Raw genomic sequence first — 25,082 nt, forward strand, 5'->3', positions numbered from 1 at the left:
ATTAGTGTTCGGACCCAGCAAGGGACTCTAAGTAAGTCAGGGAAACTTTTTCCTCCCCTATGACTATGTGGGATTGAATAAAAAATACAAATGTTGGGACGTCTGGGTGGCTCAGCCGGTTAGGCGTCTGCCTTCTGCTCAGGTCATGGTCCTATGGTGCTGGGATCGAGCCCCGCATCAGGTTTCCTGCTTGGCAGGGAGCCTGCTTCTCCCTCTCCCTCTGCCTGCTGTTCCCCCTGCTTGTGCTCTCTCTCTGAGAAATAAACAAATAAAGTCTTACCAAAAAACACACCAAATGTCACAGTACCCCCAAAAGGGGGGAGGGGATGACAAGAATAGTTAATGAGCCCCAACAAAATAAATCTTATCAAGAAAACAAAACAAGACACTCTCCATCGTGATAAAGAATCAACGTGTTGCCTTTCCCCTATCTTGCCCTTTGTTGTAAGACAGTCAACTCTTTTTTTTTTTTTAAAGATTTTATTTATTTGACAGACAGAGATCACAAGTAGGCAGACAGGCAGGCAGAGAGAGAGGAGGAAGCAGGCTCCCACCAAGCAAAGAGCCCAATATGGGGCTCGATCCCAGGACCCTGAGATCATGACCTGAGCCGAAGGCAGAGGCTTTCACCCACGGAGCCACCCAGGCGCCCCAAGATAGTCAACTCTTAAGAGGGAAAATTTTAGTGCAATCCGTCATGAAGCTTGGGTGGGGAAAGGGGAGACTGCAACTTCCAATTTTAACCCAGCTGGAAGCTTTAAAAAGTGTTTCAGTCCCAAATCGCAACCATTTAATGACAAAGTAAGATATACTTTCTTGTTCCTGATTTTTAAATTAAGAAACTCAGAACAAAAGGGTTTTTAAATGCATTTCTGTAAGGTAGAAATTAGGTTCTTTTTGCTTTTCAAATAATAGGTGGTTCCTCCAAAAATGAAAGACTAGAACACTGAGGAAAGGATCAAATAAAAGAGAGAAGTAGGAAAGAAACAAATTAAATTTATCCCAGGAAGAACAGGTAACCAGTGTGTTATCGATCTGGCTTTGTTACAGATGACGTCCTTGTCTTGTCTCTCTAAGTCTGATCAGAGAGGTGTGGGGGCGGGGGGAGGCAGCAGCGGTGTTAAAGGAATTTTAAGTTTCTTATCTGAGAAATTAAAGAAATGGATTTAGGTGACATCTGTAAGAGCCCTTCCTATCTTATGATGTTATTTCTCTAGGAAATCTCAGAAGAAGAACTAGAGAGGACTGCCAGAATTTAGGGTACTAAAAAGTCTTGCAGGTCTGGACAGGGGCACAAACAGGAGAAAAACACCCACCTGAATATGCAAATTATGAGTCTTCGCCATGTTTCCCAGTTTACTCAACAAAGTGTCGGAGCAGGAAAGGGAAAAACGTGGTGTCACTATGGGCTTCACTCTAGAATACTGGAAATAATTTAAAGAAAAAACTGATAAGGAAACTATAGCTATCGTGAATGTGTGACATACCCCAACATGCAGATCATACAACATGATAATTTCATATCTTCATTTAGGGGGATAGTCCCCCATTCTAAGAGTGGGTGGAAGCAGCGGGTCTCATGGAAACAGCTCCTGGCTGAGGACAAGAGAGAGAATATTCTACAGCACCAAGTTCAGTGGAAGAAGATCCTGTCTCAAATGACAGATAGTCCCAGTCCTACATCCGTGTAAGGTTCAGACGAGGCCTCGACTGGGTGGCCTTCCTGGAGAGAAATGGGAAGCAGAAGAACTTCTAAAGGGGGCTGATATGGGGAGACTCAGAGAGAAGTGGTGGCCTATTCCCCATCTACATGTTAGGGAGGAGTGCTGGCCATGGCCTCCTTCAGGATGTTTGGGGGTAGCACTGGCTCTAGTGTCACCCAAGGTGAAGGCTGAGCAGGACAGAAGGGCTCAAAAGAGGGTGAGCATGAGGACCCACAAAGCTTCACCTAGTTCTCCCGAGATTAGACTGAAAGTAATAGGGTTCTCACAGTTTCCAATGAGACTTCAAAAAAGGTGGTAAGGGAAGGGTCTGGCTTGCCAATCTAAGAGATTGCACAACGGAGCTACGAACTGGCCTGCTGGGAGTGGGGGGAGGAACCGGTAATGCCTCCATAGGCTCACCAACACCAGGGCAATACAGAGAGGAGTGGCTGGCTGAGAGTCTGCGGGCCATGTGACATACCACACATTAGGGACCAAGGCGGCCAATGCCTGGGGCATCACGGTGGACATCACCCGTGCTCTAGACCAGATCAGGGTGTACAAGAGGCCAGAGCAAATGCTGATGTAGCCAACTTCCCCTTGCTCCCAATCTGTCCACATCCGTGAAGGCCTCTCTCACCTCCCCAGGGACCAGTCCTGTGTGATTAGAAGGTTCCAGAGAAAAGGAAGGGAAAAACCACTGAAGCCTGATTGCACAGAGCTGAGTTGATAGATCCAATGTAAAAACAGTCGAAGGCTCCAGGGAAATATTTCTGCATGCATGGAGTAAGCCAAACATACACAGACTAATCTTTATCAAACAACTTAATAGCCAATCTTACAAATGACACAAAAGCAATCCAAAACCAAGCTGGGAACAAGCTTACTTACATTCTTTTGGAGCATCCGTGACACAAATCTGAAATAAAGCAACAAATGGCTAAGATAGAAAATTTTGGCATTTTTAAATAGATTTTTTAAAAGGGTGAAAACGTGATCCTTACATGTCTTAATTTCCATGCAAACATTTCTAACGCCATACATGTTTCCCCAGCACTAATTAAAGATTAACGAGTAGTAATTACTCGGCTTTCTCATTTGCAGCCAGAGAGATAGAGTGCAAAATCACAGGGAAATGCAATTTTACCCCCTAACATCAGCTGGGCTGCTCATGAGTATTCCCATATCACTCAAGCCATTCCACTGGCTTAAGTTCTATTTGGGGAAATATTGCAGGATGTTATGCTCTGTGGATACTGGATCACTGGCATCCTATGCACCTGGAGGCATTTCGAAGTGTAGGGCTCTATGAGCACAGATGATGGAGTAAGGCTGTTGGAAGAGGCCAGAGATGGCTGTGAAATGGAGAGGGCAGGTCGGGGGCTGGGGTGGGTGTTGAGGAACGAGACCAGATGGGATGAGGGCGGCAATCAGGGATGGTGGTATCCGCAGAGCATATGAAACGGCGGTTTGTGCCCCAACCAAAAACATTTACTAGCTAGCTTTCTGTGTTGTGGTGGTCCTTTGTTTCAGAATAAAATGTGGATTAAGGCTTGCTATGACCACAAACACACATCCATAGACAAGTTCAGCATGTGGCCAACGGTAAGAGGAAGGTGATGCTTGGGTCCTTCTGTGAGCCCATGGTGGTTCCTAAGCCATCCTTTCCAGAGGACACAGTTAAGGTGAAGGAGGTTTGGAATTGTAGAAAGTTGGGCTTCCAAAAGTTGCATCAGGACAGGTTAGGTCTTGGGGAAGATTTACAACTAAAGAATGTTCTTCTATTACTCTTGGATGTCGACTGTCAGACAATGCAATTCCTTGTCAAATCAAACGCTCAGGGACTATGGAAAAGCCATTAAAGAAAGGAAATTAAAGCCATTAAAGAAAAACCATTAAAGAAAAATAAATGTAGATAAGGTACTTTTGGGATCCACAGACTATCCCAATGTAACCTAAAAAAATATAACAGAAGCTCATGATCTCAGGCAAGAGGATGATCCCGCCACCAAAAGGAATCTGAAGCACAGACCATACACTTAGAGCAAGTTTAATACGGGCGCCTGGGTGGCTCAGTGGGTTAAAGCCTCTGCCTTCGGCTCAGGTCATGATCCCAGGGTCCTGGGATTGAGCCCTGCATCAAGCTCTCTGCTTAGCAGGGAGCCTGCTTCCTCCTCCTCCTCTCTCTCTTCTCTCTGCCTGCCTCCCTGCCTACTTGTGATCTCTGTCTGTCAAATGAATAAATAAAACCTTTAAAAAAAAAAAAAAGGCAAGTTCAATTTGCAGGAGAAACCTCCATCTGTAATAAAGGTAAATCATTAACTTTTAAAAAGAATCCTTCAGGGGCACCTGGGTGGCTCAGTGGGTTAAGCCGCTGCCTTCGGCTCAGGTCATGATCTCAGGGTCCTGGGATCGAGTCCCATGTCGGGCTCTCTGCTCAGCAGGGGGCCTGCTTCCCTTCCTCTCTCTCTGCCTGCCTCTCTGCCTACTTGTGATCTCTATCTGTCAAATAAATAAATAAAATCTTAAAAAAAAATATATATATATAAATTAAAAAAAAAATAAAAAGAATCCTTCATTTCACAAAGGGATTCACCACAGGATTCCTATAGCAAGTTCCCAGAGGCTTCGAAATGGTATTGACATGCACCATTTTCTTTAGACCACCTACATAAAGAAGGGCAAACCCACACAGTGCGTATGTGCCTATGGGCCCGGTTCACAGAGCTGCCTCTGTCCGTCTCTCACTCCATCAGTGCCTCAGAGGGACCGCCCCAAGACCACTGCAGACCCATGTACCTCTCTGTCTCCTTGATTGACTCCTCGGTGGTTTCCTTGTACTCGGGAACAGTAGCGTTCATATCCATGCAGACCTTGCCCACAAGCGCCCGCTGCCCAAATTTATCTGTGAGAGGCCACACAAACAGAATGTGAAGTTATGCTTTTTCCCCCAACAGTATATCCCTCCCGAGCCTTTAGAAAACACACTTAAATTGAAATCATCACGAAAACACAAGTGAGAATGTGAAAGGTCCTCACGCCATGGAAGAACAGGAGCAACAACAAACCACACCAAATTCTGTAAGTAGGTCAAGGTTTTCCACTGACTATTCCTTGGATTACCACCAGGATGATGATAATATTGGAGTAAGGTCTCAACCCATATGTGCCCAGCGTCCTCTGTTATGTGTAAGGTTATGAGGAGTACACCCAATAACGTCTATAAAGTGTCTAGCACATACGGATTAGAAAAGATAGCGCTACTTTTCTTAACCGTAGCGAGGCCAATATATGATCATCGGTGGGGAACTTGACTTCAGTCCCCTAGCAGCTCTCAGCACTAAGGAACTGGTCCTCACTAGAGGTCCTAGAAAAATTCTATTTCTGCTAGAACATTGAAGATACTGTTTGTCCGATGTCTCTGCCTCTGTCATAAGACTCTAGCAAAGGTCTTTTTCCCTCTCTCTTTCCCCTGTAATCCACTGTGATACCTGGCCATTAGATGACTCTTCCCTGAACCACCACCTCCACCATATACCTCATCTTGCTCAAAGTATTTGAGTATCTGATGCATACGCGAACCTCTCCGTAGGCTGAACCATCCCATCTGCCCAAGCTCCTCTGCCATCGCACCATGTGGCCAATCCTGTCCTCCAGTTCAGCTTTTCTGTTCCTTGCTTCCTCTATGCACTAGGGACGTCCCTGTCCCCACAGCTTTGTCTATGTCATTTCCCCTGCTGGGAAGACATTTTCCTCCCCCAATTTGATGTTCCCCCAATTTGGCTTGATGTGCTCATTCAAAGGCTCCTCTCTGAATTCTTTCCAGATGATCCGATTCTGAGTCTTCTTTGTCTCCTCCAAAAATAGCAATACATATTTTCAGTGCTACCCTTTAAGCCTCTGGCAGAAACTACCTTGGCCAGCAAGCAGAAGTATCAGCGCATCAGCCAGCGGTATTTACTGAGCATCTGCTACGTTCTGGGTGCTGTGCAAGGTACGAGTTTTGGAATTACTAATCTAAAGCCAGTCTCCAATCTGCTTACTAGCCGTGTGACTTGGGCATTATGGCCTCTGAGCATCAGTTTGTCCATCATTAACACAAGGGCATGAATGCCTACTTCCAATGGCTATTTGCAACTGAGCTGAGATAATCCACGGCAAGTGCTCTGTGCGAAGCCAGGCATCTAGCAAGAGTACAGCCGCTGTTAATACAGTTACTAATCAAGGTGTGTGGTTATTAATTGTTAATCCCGTCTGGCTCCTCAAGGGCAGAGACTATTTTCTATTTCATTGTGTTCCCAGCATTTAACACAGTGCCCTGAGCCTAGTCAACGCCAAGACATGTCTACGGATTATAAGGTAATAAACTGTTGCCACAGTGAAAATTAGTAAACCTGTTCCCAAGTGCCCTAAACTAATACACAAAATTCACACCCATACGCATCATTCTGGAACCAAAACCATAAATAAATAATCAAATTATGTACACAATAAAAAGCATCCAAGGGCCATACACATACACCTAATTACTCACAAGAAACGCAGCGCTCAAATTCTAGCAATTAAAAGGCAGGACAGCCCACACGTATAAGTCACCATTGGGCATGGTCTGACTGTCTTGGCTTGATGTGCCCATAAATCACGCTTTCATTTCCTCACCTGTAATTTCTGCAAGGAGCAGAGATGAGTCAGTGTGAATTGTTCCAAAGTAACAAGCTGTGGTTGTTCCATTCTTCAGTGTTCTCCTCTAAAAATAAATCACAAAAAGCCATGAATCGCGTGTGCCCAGAAAAGTCACATGGCAAATAAAGAGGAAATAGAATTCTAGTTTTTCATTTTAAAATGTTTTTATTTAAAGGTATGCCATCTTGATATGAAATGCGGTTAAGGTAAATGGCAAAAGTATTTATATTCCGGAAGTGTGAGCTGGAGAAGAAGCTGGTACTTCTGATTTCCTAGATTTCACACCGTTCCGTGCTGCAGAATTCACAAAATGTAATACCAATTAATTCCTTGGTTTTTAGGATTATTTAAGGATATCGAAACTTTATTGCATCCAGGGATGAATAAATGAGATTTTTTTTTTCCATTTTCTACAAGAGGGCAAAATTATTCAGCCAGATTTCTAGTTTAACCTAGCAGGTTAGTAGCACATTTCCACTAACCTAACAGTAAAGGAGTATAAAATGTATTAACCCAGAAGAAAGAGACACGAGCAAAGGAAGCAATTCTTCATCCTCTTAGAAGACAAAAAAAAAAAAAAAGAATGAACACCTGGAAGTGACTCTGGAAGGAGAGAAAGAAGTGTCGAGCTATTAATAGGGAATTGGCTAGCCGTCTGTATACAGATAATTCAACCTGGCAAGACCCTTCTCCTCCTTGCTGAAATCAGCCAACCACCCCAACCAGATACTTGCAGGAGAGAATTGCTCTTGCAGAAACTTGCAGTCGTGTTTGAAGACTGGACACCCGCTATGGCAAGGTACGGCAGGGAATGGAAGGAGTTTTAAGTGGATAATCTGGTTGACCCTCTGGATCCTTGGTCACTTTTCCCCCAAAATGTCCCATATGCAAGTCCCACCATTCCTGGCAGGACTAAGGAACTCTTTCCTAGAGAAGATGAATGGTTCTAGAAGGAAGATATCCTCACAACGGCTTTTGGGGCCCAGAGTTGAGAGGGCTGTTCACTGCCATCACTGTTTATCCTATAATAAAGTTCCCTCATCAACAAGTGCCACCCCAACCAGACTTCCAATCAGTATTTTAGAGCATCGCACTTAAATATGAAATGTACGCTCAAGATTCAACAAACACTGGAGGAAAGTTAGTATAAAAAAAGAGGAGGAGGAAAAAAGAATCTGGAGAAAAAAAATCCCAGAGGAAAGAGGCAATCTGTAAGGCTAGAAGGAAGCTTGATTAAAAAAAAAAAAATCTATGCGGGCACCTGGGTGGCTCAGTTAAGTGTTCAACTCTTGGGGCACCTGGGTGGCTCAGTGGGTTAAGCCGCTGCCTTCAGCTCAGGTCATGATCCCAGAGTTCTGGGATCGAGTCCCACATCGGGCTCTCTGCTCAGCAGGGAGCCTGCTTCCTCCTCTCTCTCTCTGCCTGCCTCTCTGCCTACATGTAATTTCTCTCTGTCAAATAAATAAATAAAATCTTTAAAAAAAAAAAAGTGTTCAACTCTTGATTTCAGCTCAGGTCACAATCTCAGGGTCATGAGACGGAGTCCCAAGTCAGGCTGCATGCCCTAGCCAGACTAAAGTGAACTCAAAGTTAACACAAAAGTGCAATCTAATGTTTTCTATACTCTCAAAATTTTACACACATCGTGGCTTGAAGATGAACTCAAAATAGAAAGTGTCGGCTCTTTAGGAGGACAATGGAAACGCCACACAGACAAGGACATTAAGTCTTTCTAAGGCAGGGGAGGAGGGTTTTTTTTACTAGATGAGAAATTGTACTTTCACGTTGGACTGGGACAAAATAAAACGTTCAAGAACCTGCCCAAATTATAGTTAAAGAACAGGACAGAGAGAAACCACAGAGGAAAAAGGGCAGACAAAGGAGGGAGAGGAGAAAGGCAAGAATCCCCAAGCTATCCTAACTGGCTCCCACTGAGTTCAGCCCATTTAACAAAGCAGCTACATGTGTGCGACTTACGTAATTGCAAGAAAGGAGTTTGGCTTTAAATCCTAACTGAGGAGGCCACCTAACATACAGCCGCTTCCCGTCTTCATTTGTTCTATATTTGGGCATCCTGGACCCAATGCCACCCTAGTTTCTCATAAGCTTTCAAGAGGGCTCTTCCGTTAGTGACGAGTTTGTATCTTTCCCATTTATAAGAATCTACCAAGAACATCAGGCTGTGGGTAGTGTTTCTCAATCTTTCCCCAGCCTTCAGTTCTTGACAAGAAAGGTTTTGAGACCAAGTTTTTTGAGCTCAAAATAGATGCCAAACATAGGATGACTACAAACTTCAAGACGAGTAGCGCTGGCTTCTTAACAGAGTAGATGATCTGCATTTCCACTGGGCTGAAAGAGGGAGCAAAGAGTGGCCTATTTTCTTTCGATTCATCTTGTACCTCCATGGTTTGACAGCTCTCTGGAATTAGCTGGATTCATCAGTTGAATCTTTGACAACCCCACAGAGTAAGCACATTCATTCTGTCACCCAGAATATTCGCAACCAGTTTATCTTGGCACCTTTACCAGGGATCTCACTCTCCAATCCCTTGACTGCAAACGATATGATGTATCGATTCCTGAGCCTTTAGTGTTTTTAGTTTATTCCAGTGTAATTGGAAACTGGACCCAATTTCCCATCCATTTGCAATGTTTTTTTTTTTTAAGATTTTATTTATTTGACACAGAGAGAGAGAGCACAATTAGGCAGAGAGGCAGGCAGAGAGAGAGGAGGAAGGAGGCTGAGCAGAGAGCCTAATGTGGTGCCCGATCCCAGGACCCTGAGATCATGTCCTGTGCTGAAGGCAGAGGCTTAACCCACTGAGCCACCCAGGTGCCCAGCAGTTTGCAATGCTTAAAGGAGGATAATCCAGGCTTGCTTTACTGGGATTTTTTTCCTAAGTAATCTTGGGAGATGTTTGCTAATATATATTTTAAATTGCTTGCATAGTAAATGATCAACATCATCTATGGCGCAAAACTCTAGGGTCTTGATTTACCCATTTGCTGAAGTATAGATCTAGAACTGTTTTATGAGGGAGAAAATAAAACGAACAAACAAAAATGGCTTGGATCTCTTCCTATGTATGGTTTTAGCATCCCTGAGCAGTCTTCAGTCTAAGGATGGGTTCTAGTTAACAAATCTCAACTTCTACAGATTTCAGCAATATCATCAGCTCATCTGACATTAAAGTATGCAGGCCTGCCTGCTCACCACCAGAAACACAGGAGTAGGCAATGCAAGTATCTGTCAAGAATAAAATCTATTTTGTACTCACTGACATTAAATACTTAACTCTCTGCTACAAGAAGTAGTATTTATGGAGTACTGCCTGAAGGATACATGGTACTAGATACTCTAAATGTCTAAACATAAAACAGTGATATATTGTTTTTTTTTAAATACTATAGCACCTTAATAATATATGTTTTGACAACATAGCATGCATCTATATGAAATATTATTGACACTAATTTCTAAGAAAATCAGTATAAGGAATAGAAATGCTTTACCTTAACAAATATCTTCTTTTTTATCATATACACAGTGCAAATTACATCACTGATTTTCCTCCCTGGGTCAGTGGGTAGAAACTTAAAGCTGAACTTGTGGCAAATTCTAACAACTGCACGGACCCCCATGGTATACGTTTCCCTCTCAGTTTTATTTTCCTTTCCCCCTTTTCCCCTCTGCTATGCTTTCATGACTCATTTGCTTCCACTGTGTACTATGTTATTTTAAGGTATCTCCAACCCTTTTAAGAACAATGAGAGGGATAAACAAATTTTGAGAAAAGATCTGGTGTGGTTAACACAATTCATTAACACAGTGGCCCAGCAATTTCATGCACTGTGTTAGTCCCTCTCAGTTCTTCTGGTGGATGCAGGCTAATTAGGTAAGAACCACCATTACACTGAATTTATGATTAAGGAAACAGGCTAGCCCTCGCTTATACTCCTCAAGGCTTGAATAATACGAGACCAGGGGAAATGGCAGAATGGTTAGGTAACCGTATAAGGCTTATAATACTGTTACCATCACACCGCCAACACTTTAGAAGAAAAACCCTCTATGGGTCCAACAACAAGGCAGAAATGTTCAGACTAAGCGCACTGCATGACAAAGGGTAGGGGTCAGATAAGAAGGTATTTGCAAAAGGTATTCTCCATTGCAGAAGCTATTTCTGGTTGCTGAGTGGATTTGGCACAGGGTTTGGGGTAGAAAGAAGGGGACTGATTTCCCTGAGAGTGGAAGTAAGGACATCTTCTGAGCCCTCACTACACAGTTGGGGAACTCAGCAGTCACTGGTCAATGACTTGAACCAGCTCCATCGCTCCCTCTAGTGGTGTTAATGCTCATCACATTCCCACGTACCCGCTATAGGAAACCATCCTATTTTCCCTCCTTTGGGAAGCTACTAAAATAACATGAAACCCTTTACCTGTAATTTTAACTTTTAATTTTAAATTTTCTTACATTTTTTAAGGCAAACATATACAATGCTTGCCATGTGTCAGGCACTATTCTGAGAACTTCACAAATATTAACTTATCATAACAATCCTATGAAGTAGTTACTATCATGATCTCTACTTTATATTACAGATGGGGAAAATGAGTCACGGAACTTTCCAAAGGTTACACAGCTATTCCATATGGTCTCCAGAACAGCACTGTGGATTGGCAGGAGTAAGGGAACACACACGTGCATGGAACTCAAATTTAGTAACTTGAAACACAAGAAGTAACAGATCGAGAGTCAAGAGAGCCCACCAGATAGGGGATTTGAGGACTTGGATTAAAGTTTTCTCTCTGCTAGGGGTTAGCTTGTGTAGAAGATGTAGGTGGTCTACACACCCCTGGGGCTGTGAAAAATACTGAAAATGTCTCCACAGTCCCCTCTAGCCTCATCTGCCTATGCTTTGTAACTAAAATATGCCCCAAGAAATGGACGTGTCTCCAGGTGATTTGGTCGTAACACGCTGCTACTCACGAGGAATATACTTACAACAACTCTGGTATATACTTCTTCCGCGAAGTCGATGTTCTGGAATTTGAGTTCTGTAGGAAATGTGTACATGGTCAGCCAGTCCAAAAGCGGCAGGTCCACATTACTCCCAGCAAAAGAATACTGAGGGGCATGGATGTGTGTATCAACCAGCCCGGGCATGAAGAACTCACTGGAAATAAATACAAGGGGAAAAGAATTTAATAACATCTTCAATCATTTTCCATATCTTTAAATCTCATTTTCTCTCCACAGTGATTTAATTGTTCACGCCACGTAGGTTGGAGCTAATGCAATCAGATGACTGTAAATTCTCCTCTTATCTCTGGATCAAGAAACAGAAGTGAAGCTCTCTGGGAGACCTAAGGCTCGTGCACTGGAATGGCAGAATGGCTGGTGTGGGGTTAACCAAAGATGATCGAGGCAGGCAGAAGCACCGCATGGAGAAGAAGCAAAGCAGTCGTGGAACAAGACATCGATGACTTTGTTCTCATAACTGGAGGTTGTAGGATGGAGAGCAAAGATGGGAAACAAGGTCTTTAAACGTTTTAGAGCCATGCTGAGGAATTACTCCCAAGTCATTAAGGATGACTGGCAATGACAAACAGTGGCCGCAGTGCTAGACTCACGGGTCCTCTAGACTTTGGCTGACTCCAAGAGACCTGGTCCTTTCCCCTGTGAGGTAGGGGTTGGGTTCTGAAATGAAGCAGCAGGAGCAAACTGAGGCTGGTTGGCGACAGGCCATCTTGGGAGATGAGACTGCCCCTGGGTGGGGGTGTGGGATGGGTAAGGGAAGACACAGTCCCCAGGCTCGGACAGCCTTCTCCAGGTGCTGCTGATCCCTCCTGCTCGTCCCTTGGACCACCAACTAATTTTCATATTTCCACTGATTCTTGTAACAGAAAGTCCTGGAAAGATGTTTGGAAGGGTTTTCAGGGGCACTACCCACAGATTCGAGGCAGCCCCCAAACTAATAGACACTTAGAACGAATCCAGTTCACTGGTGTCTGTTAAGTGTCTACACACATCCAAACAGATATCTGTCAGAAGACTGTATGTACCACCACCAGCACCCCCTAAGAAAATACTGATTATATTTTAACATGAAGAACTTGAGCTCAAAAGCTGACATAACAAAAAATCCCTTATGCTACCAATTCAAATGTATACCGCCTCAGTGAAAGGCAGACAAAGCCCGGGGTATCTATAAAATGCATTATGTTTAAAGAAATGGGAACCAGGAATGGTGGCCATAATGTGGTTGGTGGCCACAGTGGATAATGTTTACTGAAGAGGTACGTGTACTGGGTACACCATCTGTGTGTGTTGTCGTACTTGTGGGAGGCAGTTTGTTACAGGGGTTAAGTATATGCATTCTTGGGGCACCTGGTTGGCTCAGATGGGTAGGCACCTGCTTTCAGCTCATGTATGATCCCAGGTTCCTGGGATGGAGCCCCATATCCGGCTCCCTGCTCGGCAGGGAGTCTGCTTCTCCCTCTCTCCGCTGTCCACCCTGCTTGTGCTCTCTCACTCTCTCTGTGAAATAAATAAATAAAATCTTAAAAAGAGAGAGAGAGAGGCGCACCTGGGTGGCTCAGTAGGTTAAAGCTTCTGCCTTCAGCTCAGGTCAGGGTCTCAGGATCCTGGGATGGGGACCCGCATCGGGCTCTCTGCTCAGGGGGGAGCCTGCTTCCCCTTCTCTCTCTGCCTGCCTCTCTGCCTACTTGTGATCTCTCTCTGTCAACATAGATAAATAAAATTTTTAAAAAAGAGAGAGAGAGAGAGACTTAAAATATATATATATATATATAAATATATATGTATATATATATATATATATATACATTCTTGACTCAGACTGCTTGATTTTGAATTCAGACCCCACCATCAACAAGCAGTGGGATCATCGACATGCTATTTAACTTCCTTGTGACTCAGTGTCCCCTGACGTACAACAGAGATAGGAGTTACACCATAGGGTTGTTGTGAGGATTGTTAGCAAGTGTAAAAAACACTGCCTGGGGGGAGGAGTCAAGATGGCGGAGAAGTAGCAGGCTGAGACTGCTTCAGCTAGCCGGAGATCAGCTAGATAGCTTATCTAAAGATTGCAAACACCTGAAAATCCATCGGCAGATCGAAGAGAAGGAGAACAGCAATGCTGGAAACAGAAAAACAACCACTTTCTGAAAGGTAGGACCGGCGGAGAAGTGAATCCAAAGCGACGGGAAGATAGACCCCGGGGGGAGGGGCCGGCTCCCAGCAAGCGGCGGAGCAACGGCGCACAAAATCAGGACTTTTAAAAGTCTGTTCCGCTGAGGGACATCGCTCCAGAGGCTAAACCGGGGCGAAGCCCACGCGGGTTCAGTGTGGCCTCAGGTCCCGCAGGGTCACAGAAGGATCGGGGGTGTCTGAGTGTCGCAGAGCTTGCGGGTATTGGAACGGGAAAGCCGGCTACAGAGACAGAGCCGACAGTAAGCTCACAGCTCGGTGTTACCTTGAACTGGTCGCAGGCTCGGAGAGCTCAGAGCGCGGCCGGAGGTCAGGCAGACGGGAGTAACTGGGCGCTGTTCTCTGAGGGCGCACTGAGGAGTGCGGCCCTGGGCTCTCGGCTCCTCCGGGCCGGAGACCAGGAGGCCGCCATTTGTATTCCCGTCCTCCGGAACTCTACGGAAAGCGCTCAGGGAACAAAAGCTCCTGAAAGCAAACCCGAGCGGATTACTCACCCCGGCCCCGGGTAAGGGCGGTGCAATTCCGCCTGGGGCAAAGACACTTAAGAATCACTACAACAGGCCCCTCCCCCAGAAGATCAACAAGAAATCCAGCCGAGACCAAGTTCACCTACCAAGGAGTGCGGTTTCAATACCAAGGAGAGCAGCAGAATTCCAGAGGAGGAGAAAGCCAAGCACGGAACTCATGGCTTTTTCCCTGTGATTTTTTTTTAGTCTTGCAGTTAATTTAATTTTTTTCTTTTTCATTTTTTTTTTTTTTTCTTGCCTTCGGGTAAAATTTTTTTTTTTTTTAACTGTTACCTTTTTCTTTTTTAATGATTTTTTACTAGTTTATCTAATATATATATTTTTTCTTTTTTACATTTTTCTTAGGTGTTTTCCTTTTTTTTTTAAATTCTTTTCTTTTCTTTTTTCTTTTTTTTTTTTTCTTTTTTCTTTTTTTTTCTTTCTTCCTTTTTGAACCTCCTTTTATCCCCTTTCTCCCCCCTCACGATTTTGGATCTCTTCTAATTTGGTTAAAGCATTTTTTCCTGGGGTTGTTGCCACCCTTTTAGTATTTTACTTGCCCCTTCATATACTCTTATCTGGACAAAATGACAAGACGGAAAAATTCAACACAAAAAAAAGAACAAGAGGCAGTACCGAAGGCTAGGGACCTAATCAATACAGACATTGGTAATATGTCAGATCTAGAGTTCAGAATGACAATTCTCAAGGTTCTAGCCGGGCTCGAAAAAGGCATGGAAGATATTAGAGAAACCCTCTCGAGAGATATAAAAGCCCTTTCTGGAGAAATAAAAGAACTAAAATCTAACCAAGTTGAAATAAAAAAAGCTATTAATGAAGTGCAATCAAAAATGGAGGCTCTCACTGCTAGGATAAATGAGGCAGAAGAAAGAATTAGTGATATAGAAGACCAAATCACAGAGAATAAAGAAGCTGAGCAAAAGAGGGACAAACAGCTACTGGACCACGAGGGGAGAATTCGAGAGATAAGTGACACCATAAGACGAAACAACATTAGAATAATTGGGATTCCAGAAGAAGAAGAAAGAGAGAGGGGAGCAGAAGGTATACTGGAGAGAATTATTGGGGAGAATTTCCCCAATATGGCAAAGGGAACGAGCATCAAAATTCAGGAGGTTCAGAGAACGCCCCTCAAAATCAATAGGAATAGGCCCACACCACGTCACCTAATAGTAAAATTTACAAGTCTCAGTGACAAAGAGAAAATCCTGAAAGCAGCCCGGGAAAAGAAGTCTGTAACATACAATGGTAAAAATATTAGATTGGCAGCTGACTTATCCACAGAGACCTGGCAGGCCAGAAAGAGCTGGCATGATATTTTCAGAGCACTAAACGAGAAAAACATGCAGCCAAGAATACTATATCCAGCTAGGCTATCATTCAAAATAGAAGGAGAGATTAAAAGCTTCCAGGACAAACAAAAACTGAAAGAATTTGCAAATACCAAACCAGCTCTACAGGAAATATTGAAAGGGGTCCTCTAAGCAAAGAGAGAGCCTACAAGTGGTAGATCAGAAAGGAACAGAGACCATATACAGTAACAGTCAACTTACAGGCAATACAATGGCACTAAATTCATATCTCTCAATAGTTACCCTGAATGTTAATGGGCTAAATGCCCCTGTCAAAAGACACAGGGTATCAGAATGGATAAAAAAACAAAACCCATCTATATGTTGCCTCCAAGAAACTCATTTTAAGCCCGAAGACACCTCCAGATTTGAAGTGAGGGGGTGGAAAAGAATTTACCATGCTAATGGACATCAGAAGAAAGCAGGAGTGGCAATCCTTATATCAGATCAATTAGATTTTAAGCCAAAGACTATAATAAGAGATGAGGAAGGACACTATATCACACTCAAAGGGTCTGTCCAACAAGAAGATCTAACAATTTTAAATATCTATGCCCCCAACGTGGGAGCAGCCAACTATATAAACCAATTAATAACAAAATCAAAGAAACACATCAACAATAATACAATAATAGTAGGGGACTTTAACACTCCCCTCACTGAAATGGACAGATCATCCAAGCAAAAGATCAGCAAGGAAATAAAGGCCTTAAACGACACACTGGACCAGATGGACATCACAGATATATTCAGAACATTTCATCCCAAAGCAACAGAATACACATTCTTCTCTAGTGCACATGGAACATTCTCCAGAATAGATCACATCCTCGGTCCTAAATCAGGACTCAACCGGTATCAAAAGATTGGGATCATTCCCTGCATATTTTCAGACCACAATGCTCTAAAGCTAGAACTCAACCACAAAAGGAAGTTTGGAAAGAACCCAAATACATGGAGACTAAACAGCATCCTTCTAAAGAATGAATGGGTCAACCGGGAAATTAAAGAAGAATTGAAAAAAATCATGGAAACAAATGATAATGAGAATACAACGGTTCAAAATCTGTGGGACACAACAAAGGCAGTCCCGAGAGGAAAATATATAGCGGTACAAGCCTTTCTCAAGAAACAAGAAAGGTCTCAGGTACACAACCTAACCCTACACCTAAAGGAGCTGGAGAAAGAACAAGAAAGAAACCCTAAGCCCAGCAGGAGAAGAGAAATCATAAAGATCAGAGCAGAAATCAATGAAATAGAAACAAAAAAAACAATAGAACAAATCAACGAAACTAGGAGCTGGTTCTTTGAAAGAATTAATAAAATTGATAAACCCCTGGCCCAACTTATCAAAAAGAAAAGAGAAAGGACCCAAATAAATAAAATCATGAATGAAAGAGGAGAGATCACAACTAACACCAAAGAAATACAAACTATTATAAGAACATACTATGAGCAACTCTACGCCAATAAATTTGACAATCTGGAAGAAATGGATGCATTCCTAGAAACATATAAACTACCACAACTGAACCAGGAAGAAATAGAAAGCCTTAACAGACCCATAACCAGTAAGGAGATTGAAACAGTCATTAAAAATCTCCAAACAAACAAAAGCCCAGGGCCAGACGGCTTCCTGGGGGAATTCTACCAAACATTTAAAGAAGAACTAATTCCTATTCTCCTGAAACTGTTCCAAAAAATAGAAATGGAAGGAAAACTTCCAAACTCATTTTATGAGGCCAGCATCACCTTGATCCTAAAACCAGACAAGGATCCCACCAAAAAAGAGAGCTATAGACCGATATCCTTGATGAACACAGATGTGAAAATACTCAACAAAATACTAGCCAATAGGATTCAACAGTACATTAAAAAGATTATTCACCACGACCAAGTGGGATTTATTCCAGGGCTGCAAGGTTGGTTCAACATCCGCAAATCAGTCAATGTGATACAACACATCAATAAAAGAAAGAACAAGAACCATATGATACTCTCAATAGATGCTGAAAAAGCATTTGACAAAGTACAGCATCCCTTCCTGATCAAAACTCTTCAAAGTGTAGGGATAGAGGGCACATACCTCAATATCATCAAAGCCATCTATGAAAAACCCACCGCAAATATCATTCTCAATGGAGAAAAACTGAAAGCTTTTCCGCTAAGGTCAGGAACACGGCAGGGATGTCCATTATCACCACTGCTATTCAACATAGTACTAGAGGTCCTAGCCTCAGCAATCAGACAACAAAAGGAAATTAAAGGCATCCAAATCGGCAAAGAAGAAGTCAAATTATCACTCTTCGCAGATGATATGATACTATATGTGGAAAACCCAAAAGACTCCACTCCAAAACTGCTAGAACTTATACAGGAATTCAGTAAAGTGTCAGGATATAAAATCAATGCACAGAAATCAGTTGCATTTCTCTACACCAACAGCAAGACAGAAGAAAGAGAAATTAAGGAGTCAATCCCATTTACAATTGCACCCAAAACCATAAGATACCTAGGAATAAACCTAACCAAAGAGACACAGAATCTATACTCAGAAAACTATAAAGTACTCATGAAAGAAATTGAGGAAGACACAAAGAAATGGAAAAATGTTCCATGCTCCTGGATTGGAAGAATAAATATTGTGAAAATGTCTATGCTACCTAAAGCAATCTACACATTTAATGCAATTCCTATCAAAGTACCATCCATCTTTTTCAAAGAAATGGAACAAATAATGCTAAAATTTATATGGAACCAGAAAAGACCTCGAATAGCCAAAGGGATATTGAAAAAGAAAGCCAACGTTGGTGGCATCACAATTCCGGACTTCAAGCTCTATTACAAAGCTGTCTTCATCAAGACAGCATGGTACTGGCACAAAAACAGACACATAGATCAATGGAACAGAATAGAGAGCCCAGAAATAGACCCTCAACTCTATGGTCAACTAATCTTCGACAAAGCAGGAAAGAATGTCCAATGGCAAAAAGACAGCCTCTTCAATAAATGGTGCTGGGAAAATTGGACAGCCACATGCAGAAAAATGAAATTGGACCATTTCCTTACACCACACACAAAAATAGACTCAAAATGGATGAAGGACCTCAATGTGCGAAAGGAATCCATCAAAATCCTTGAGGAGAACACAGGCAGCAACCTCTTTGACCTCAACCGCAGCAACATCTTCCTAGGAACAACGCAAAAGGCAAGGGAAGCAAGGGCAAAAATGAACTATTGGGATTTCATCAAGATCAAAAGCTTTTGCACAGCAAAGGAAACAGTTAACAAAATCAAAAGACAACTGACAGAATGGGAGAAGATATTTGCAAATGACATATCAGATAAAGGACTAGTGTCCAGAATCTATAAAGAACTTAGCAAACTCAACACCCAAAGAACAAATAATCCAATCAAGAAATGGGCAGAGGACATGAACAGACATTTCTGCAAAGAAGACATCCAGATGGCCAACAGACACATGAAAAAGTGCTCCATATCACTCGGCATCAGGGAAATACAAATCAAAACCACAATGAGATATCACCTCACACCAGTCAGAATGGCTAAAATAAACAAGTCAGGAAATGACAGATGCTGGCGAGGATGCGGAGAAAGGGGAACCCTCCTACACTGTTGGTGGGAATGCAAGCTGGTGCAGCCACTCTGGAAAACAGCATGGAGGTTCCTCAAAATGTTGAAAATAGAAGTGCCCTATGACCCAGCAATTGCACTATTGGGTATTTACCCTAAGGATACAAACATAGTGATCCAAAGGGGCACATGCACCCGAATGTTTATAGCAGCAATGTCCACAATAGCCAAACTATGGAAAGAACCTAGATGTCCATCAACAGATGAATGGATCAAGAAGATGTGGTATATATACACAATGGAATACTATGCAGCCATCAAAAGAAATGAAATCTTGCCATTTGCGACAACATGGATGGAACTAGAGCGTATCATGCTTAGCGAAATAAGTCAAGCAGAGAAAGACAACTATCATATGATCTCCTTGATATGAGGAAGTGGTGATGCAACATGGGGGCTTAAGTGGGTAGGAGAAGAATAAATGAAACAAGATGGGATTGGGAGGGAGACAAACCATAAGTGACTTTTAATCTCACAAAACAAACTGAGGGTTGCTGGGGGGAGGGGGTTTGGGAGAAGGGGGTGGGATTATGGACATTGGGGAGGGTATGTGCTTTGGTGAGTGCTGTGAAGTGTGTAAACCTGGTGATTCACAGACCTGTACCCCTGGGGATAGAGTATTATGCCTCCATCAGAAAGGATGAATACCCAACTTTTGTAGCAACATGGACGGGACTGGAAGAGATTATGCTGAGTGAAATAAGTCAAGCAGAGAGAGTCAATTATCATATGGTTTCACTTATTTGTGGAGCATAACAAATAGCATGGAGGACATGGGGACTTAGAGTGGAGAAGGGAGTTGGGGGAAATTGGAAGGGGAGGTGAACCATGAGAGACTATGGACTCTGAAAAACAATCTGAAACAATCTGAGGGTTTTGAAGGGACGGGGGGTGGGAGGTTGGGGTACCAGGTGGTGGGTATTATAGAGGGCACGGATTGCATGGAGCACGGGGTGTGGTGCAAAAATAATGAATACTGTTATGCTGGAAATAAAAAAAAAAAAACAAAAAACAAAAAACACTGCCTGGATAATATAAAGCACTCAAAAAAATAGTAGTTATGATGATGTAATGCTCACAATAAACTTAGGAAGTAAGTTATCCTCATTGACAGAAGAGAAAACTGAAGCTCGGGAAATATAAGTAACTTTAAAAAAAAAAAATTAAATCAATCAGTCAGCTTTGGAGCCTAGATTCCAATCCAGGCTGTTTGTCCGGAGTCTCAGTACTCTTGGTCACTACCCTTCGGAGGACAGTGTTCGTCCTCTACTTTGGCTGGGAAGAGCCGTGACAAGCTTGTATGGCAAGAGGGTGGCATTAAGTGAGCCTACGAGGTGGGGGGCACGCAGCACGAGGGGGTGAACCATGTATTCCTCTCAGGTCGGAGTTGCGGACCACTCAGGACATCTCAGTCCTGGGGCTTTTCCTGTCTCCAACACCGCGAAATGAAAGGGCCGAGTGATTTGTTCATGTTGTTGTATTGTTCAAACAAATAACATTTCTCAAATAGCTGGTAAATTTTTAAAACTTTCCTAAACCTTGTGGGAGGTCCCACGAGAAATAAGACGTCTTCAAAGAGATTATAATCTTGTTGAGCAGATTAGGGGTGGGTGAGGCTATGTCTAGGCCGGGTGGGGAGACACGAGAGAGGGAGAGAGAGACAAAAGCAGAGCTGGTCAAAATATAAAGGATCTTAGTGGGCAATTTCACTCCTAATGGTCTAGGATAAATAAAACAGACCCTTATAAAAAAGCACCGGACAAAAATATTTAGAGTGGGTTTATGTATTCTAGCCTCCAAATGGAAACAGTTCAAATATCACAGGGAAACAGATAAACAAACTGTGATATTTCAACACAGTGGGATACTATTTGGCAATAAAAAAGAGAGAACTACTGATATAAACAACAAAATGGATGACTCTAGGAAACATTATGAAGAATGAAGAATCCAGACACAGGAATTACTGATTTATTCCAGCCATATGACACTTAAGAGCAGGCAGAAGTAATCTATGCGATAGAAAAAAATTTAACAGGGGACGAGGGGCTGAGAGGGACACAAAGGAACTTTCTAGGCTGATAGGAATGTGTCATATTTTGATCAGTATATGTTGGTCACATAGTTACATGTGTCTGTCAAAATTTATCAATGTATACACCTAAGATCTGTGCTACACTAAAAAAAGTTTCAAAACAACAGCCTCCCCACCCCCCCCAAAAAAAACCCATCTTAGAAAGGGTCTTGAATAATCAGCTCAGTGAGTTAACTGGTATTGGCTATTCTCTAGCCAGGAGGGAGGGTATGCTGAGGATACTTGTTACTTTGTTTTTTCTTCTCTTTTGCAGAGTTGTGACACACTGAACCTCGGCTGTAGGATATGAATTTGGCCGTGGCAGGGATGTGCTAGGAGACTCCTTCCATGCATGTACCAAGCATGACATTTCTGAATAAAGATGATGGTGATAAGAACAGAAAGGAAAAGATGAATACAAAAGAAAAAGCTTGATATTTTATTAGCTCTGGGCAGCAGAGGAGAGGCATGAGTCCAAAAGAGAGCTTTTGAGCATGTGAAGCTGATTATAAGACATGATGTGCAGAGAATGTAGGAGGAAATCCCACATTGAGGGCGGGGTAATGTTATTAAGTCTAGAGTCCATGTGATCTCCAACGATCCAAAGAGCATCAGAAACATGGGATAAGAGGTGACAGATTCAGGTCTGAGAGTCTGCACTGCGGAAGTAAGCCTTGTGTTTGGTGGTGCCAGCGATTTCTGTATAAAGAACAAAACTGAATCTTGAGCAGCACTGTCCACTTACAAGAGTAAGAATGAGGAACACAAGGCCATACTCCTTCTGGGCAGAGCTGTCAGGAGGACTGAGGGAGACCCAGGAAAGAGGGGTAACAAGAACAGCAGTGAAGGGAAAAGAGTACAGAGATTGTCAAGGGCAAGGGTCAAGGGCAAGTGGTCTCAGGCAAGGAGAGCCCTCATTTCTATGCGGTGACTGGGGAGACACCTGATCTCATGTGGATTCAGTCCTATACCGTAGAATACTTACCAGATCTCTAGAATGGTTTAGTTACTGTGTCCTACATGTGGAAAAGAAACCCATGAACATGAAAGATCAGTGTTGAGAGAAAGTACCGGGCAGAGGGAGAAATCCCTTTAAAAGTATTTGGTAGTGGGGAGCGCCTGAGTGGCTCAGTGGGTTAAGCCTCTGCCTTCAGCTCAGGTCATGATCTCAGGGTCCTGGGATCGAGTCCCGCATGGGGCTCTCTGCTAGGCAGGGAACCTGCTTCCTCCTCTCTCTCTGTCTGCCTCTCTGTCTACTTGTGATCTCTCTCTGTCAAATAAATAAAATCTTTAAAAAAAAAAAAAAGTGAAAACAAAACAACTTAAAAAAAATATTCAGTAGTGGAAGAATGGGAAAGTAGGGGGAAAGGGAAAGTCATGGTTTGTTGAGCATTTTCTTAAGGAAGCAGAGATGAAAAAACTCTTTTCAGTTTTCCTTACTCACTAGCTTCATTGCCTTAGAAAAGCTCAACTTCCTCATCAATATCATTAATTTCATATTCTAGACCTGCAGTGCTGGCCAGACTGTATCAGAATCTGAGGACAAAGAAGACAGTTTGCCCCAAATACACTTATCAAAACACCCACTCATATTTTAGCCAAGTTGACAATGTTCATGAAAGCTCTGCCATCAAAACATACGACAATCTAGAAGGTTCTGAGGTGCCCAAGCTGTTTGCTCAACATCATCAACCCTCATTCACCTGCCAGCTGGGAGGTGTGATGGCCCTGTGGGCTTGGGAACCCCAGGCTCTTTGAAAATGACCATTTCCTTGTCCAACAGTGCAGGGGTGTAAAACAACCAATAACATCCTGTCTTTACTTAAAATTTTAGTATTTTGTCCATTATGGATTTTTTGCATTAATTTTGATTTTTAAAAATGGTGCATCCAACTATTACTTATCTTCATTCCTGAGCTTTTCCCCTTCCCAACTACCCTCAAATTCCTTGCCCAATGTGAATGCCTCACTTGCTTCAGCCTAATCCTGGCCCTGCCACCCTCTCTATGGTCCACGGTCACAATCTGATCCACTTCCATTAAAGCTCTGCTCAGAGTGCTCCGGTCGTAATTTTCATTTAAGAAAATCCACATCCCGGGCCGCCCGGTTGGCTCAGTCAGTTGCGTCTGCCTTCAGTTCAGGTCATGATCCCAGGGTCCTGGGATCAAGCCCCATATCAGGCTCCTGGTTCAACGGGGAGTCTGCTTCTCCCTCTGGCCCTCCTCTTGCTTGTGCTTGCACATGCACTCTCTCCAATAAATAAAATCTTAGAAAAAGAAAATCTGCATCATGCTGAAATAGACCTGCAGGTACAGTTAAACGCACGATCAGAGACACCGTCTTCTGTGGTATCTTCATTGTGACTTACGGAAATTCAAGCGCACATATCTGTGTGCTTGGTGTAAGGTTTTCTACAAAGACCTCAGTCTTCCACCAAGGTTTATGTTTTTTCTTACCTTACCACTTCTCTGTGTGTGGTGCCTACGGAGGCCCCAGAATCTGTATTTGTCTGATGCGCTTTCCTCCAAAAGCAGCCTCATGAAGAGGGGCTAAAGGATGTGAAGACCCACAGCAGTGTTCGCCCCTCCCCCCACCCTCAACCACTCCACCCCCTCCCCTCAGCTCATCTACTCCCACAGCTTCTGCCCCCTTGTCCTGAAGGCCTGCGGGCAGGAGACTAAATGTCAGTCATTCCTCAACATACATCCTCATACCAATCTAGCAAGAGGAAGCAGACAATCACACAGAAGTGGCTAGAATTATCTCCCTGCCCACTGGATTCACTTCCGGGCCCGCTGCCCAAGACCTCCCAACCCAGAGAGGCAGCAGGTAGGAAACCTGAACACAGACACAGGTGCACCAAACTTCATTATGAACAGTCGCCCCATCCGTCAGGACTGGGACCAGCCCCTCTGCCTCCAAGCCTTACGGGTAACCCAGCTCACAGAGCTGCTGCAGGGTCCTTAGGAGGCATCCACCATCGCTGAGAACAATTATTCTGCTAACAGCCTGGGAGACGGGCTCGGAGAAGGGAAGTGACTTGCTTTCAAGCTGTAGCGAGAGGATTCAAGCCAGATGTTCTGGTTCCTAGTTCCCTGTCCTCACCACACCGCTCAGAAGTCACTTCCCAAGTTATAACAATGCCTGTAGGGGCGCCTGGGTGGCTCAATGGGTTAAGCCTCTGTCATGATCTCCAGGTCCTGGAATGGAGCCCTGAGTACTCGAGCTCCCTGCTCAGCGGGGAGTCTGCTGCTTTCTCTCTCTCCCTCTGCCCCTTCCCCTTGCCCATTCCCTCTCCCTCCTCTGTCTCTCTCTCTTACTCAAATAAATGAATAAAATATTTTTTAAAACCCACAATATAAAACCACAGCTCAAATGCACTTTGGGGGATGGCTGTTCCCTAACTGCGCTGTCACTTGCTGCTCCCCAAGCCTCCATCTCCCCCCCCCCCCCGGCAGTTTCTCTTCCTCCCTCTTTATTTCCTTCCTTCCTTCCTATATACCTTCACAGAAGGTAGCACAACCTATCACTGGCGTGCTTCCCTATCTGAGTACCTGCTTGCTCTCTGAGATCCCCGTGGGTTGTAAACCCTGCGAGGGCGAAGACTTTACACATCATTTTCTCCAGATCCTGGTTGTTGCACACAGTGAACTCCACAAAGACCTGCTGGAGAATTAAACGGATGATGGCAGCCTCCTGTTCTCAAAGCATCCATCCTTCAGCTTCCTGTTCTCGAATTCCCTTCTCGTTCTCACCTTGCCCCACAAGGAAAAAAATAAAACCTCTCCGACTCCGAGGCAGGTCTGTAATCACCTGAGACTAGTGAAGGGCATTATTTAACAGCAAAAGGGA

General features: G+C 43.4%; 1 protein-coding gene across 1 annotated transcript in view; it reads right to left on the bottom strand.

The window, feature by feature from the left end:
- Positions 1–25,082, bottom strand: part of GDA (guanine deaminase) — an 81,333-nt gene that overhangs the window by 19,350 nt on the left and 36,901 nt on the right. Inside the window, exons 3-7 of the mRNA XM_032306875.1 lie at positions 11,395–11,566; positions 6,363–6,450; positions 4,503–4,608; positions 2,595–2,622; positions 1,317–1,424 (exon numbers count right to left, since the gene is read on the bottom strand). Of these exons, the coding sequence (XP_032162766.1) occupies positions 1,317–1,424; positions 2,595–2,622; positions 4,503–4,608; positions 6,363–6,450; positions 11,395–11,566 (502 nt within the window). The remainder of the gene's footprint in view (positions 1–1,316; positions 1,425–2,594; positions 2,623–4,502; positions 4,609–6,362; positions 6,451–11,394; positions 11,567–25,082) is intronic.

Source organism: Mustela erminea, chromosome 12 (genome assembly GCF_009829155.1).
Source record: "Mustela erminea isolate mMusErm1 chromosome 12, mMusErm1.Pri, whole genome shotgun sequence".
Classification (NCBI taxonomy): domain Eukaryota; kingdom Metazoa; phylum Chordata; class Mammalia; order Carnivora; family Mustelidae; genus Mustela; species Mustela erminea.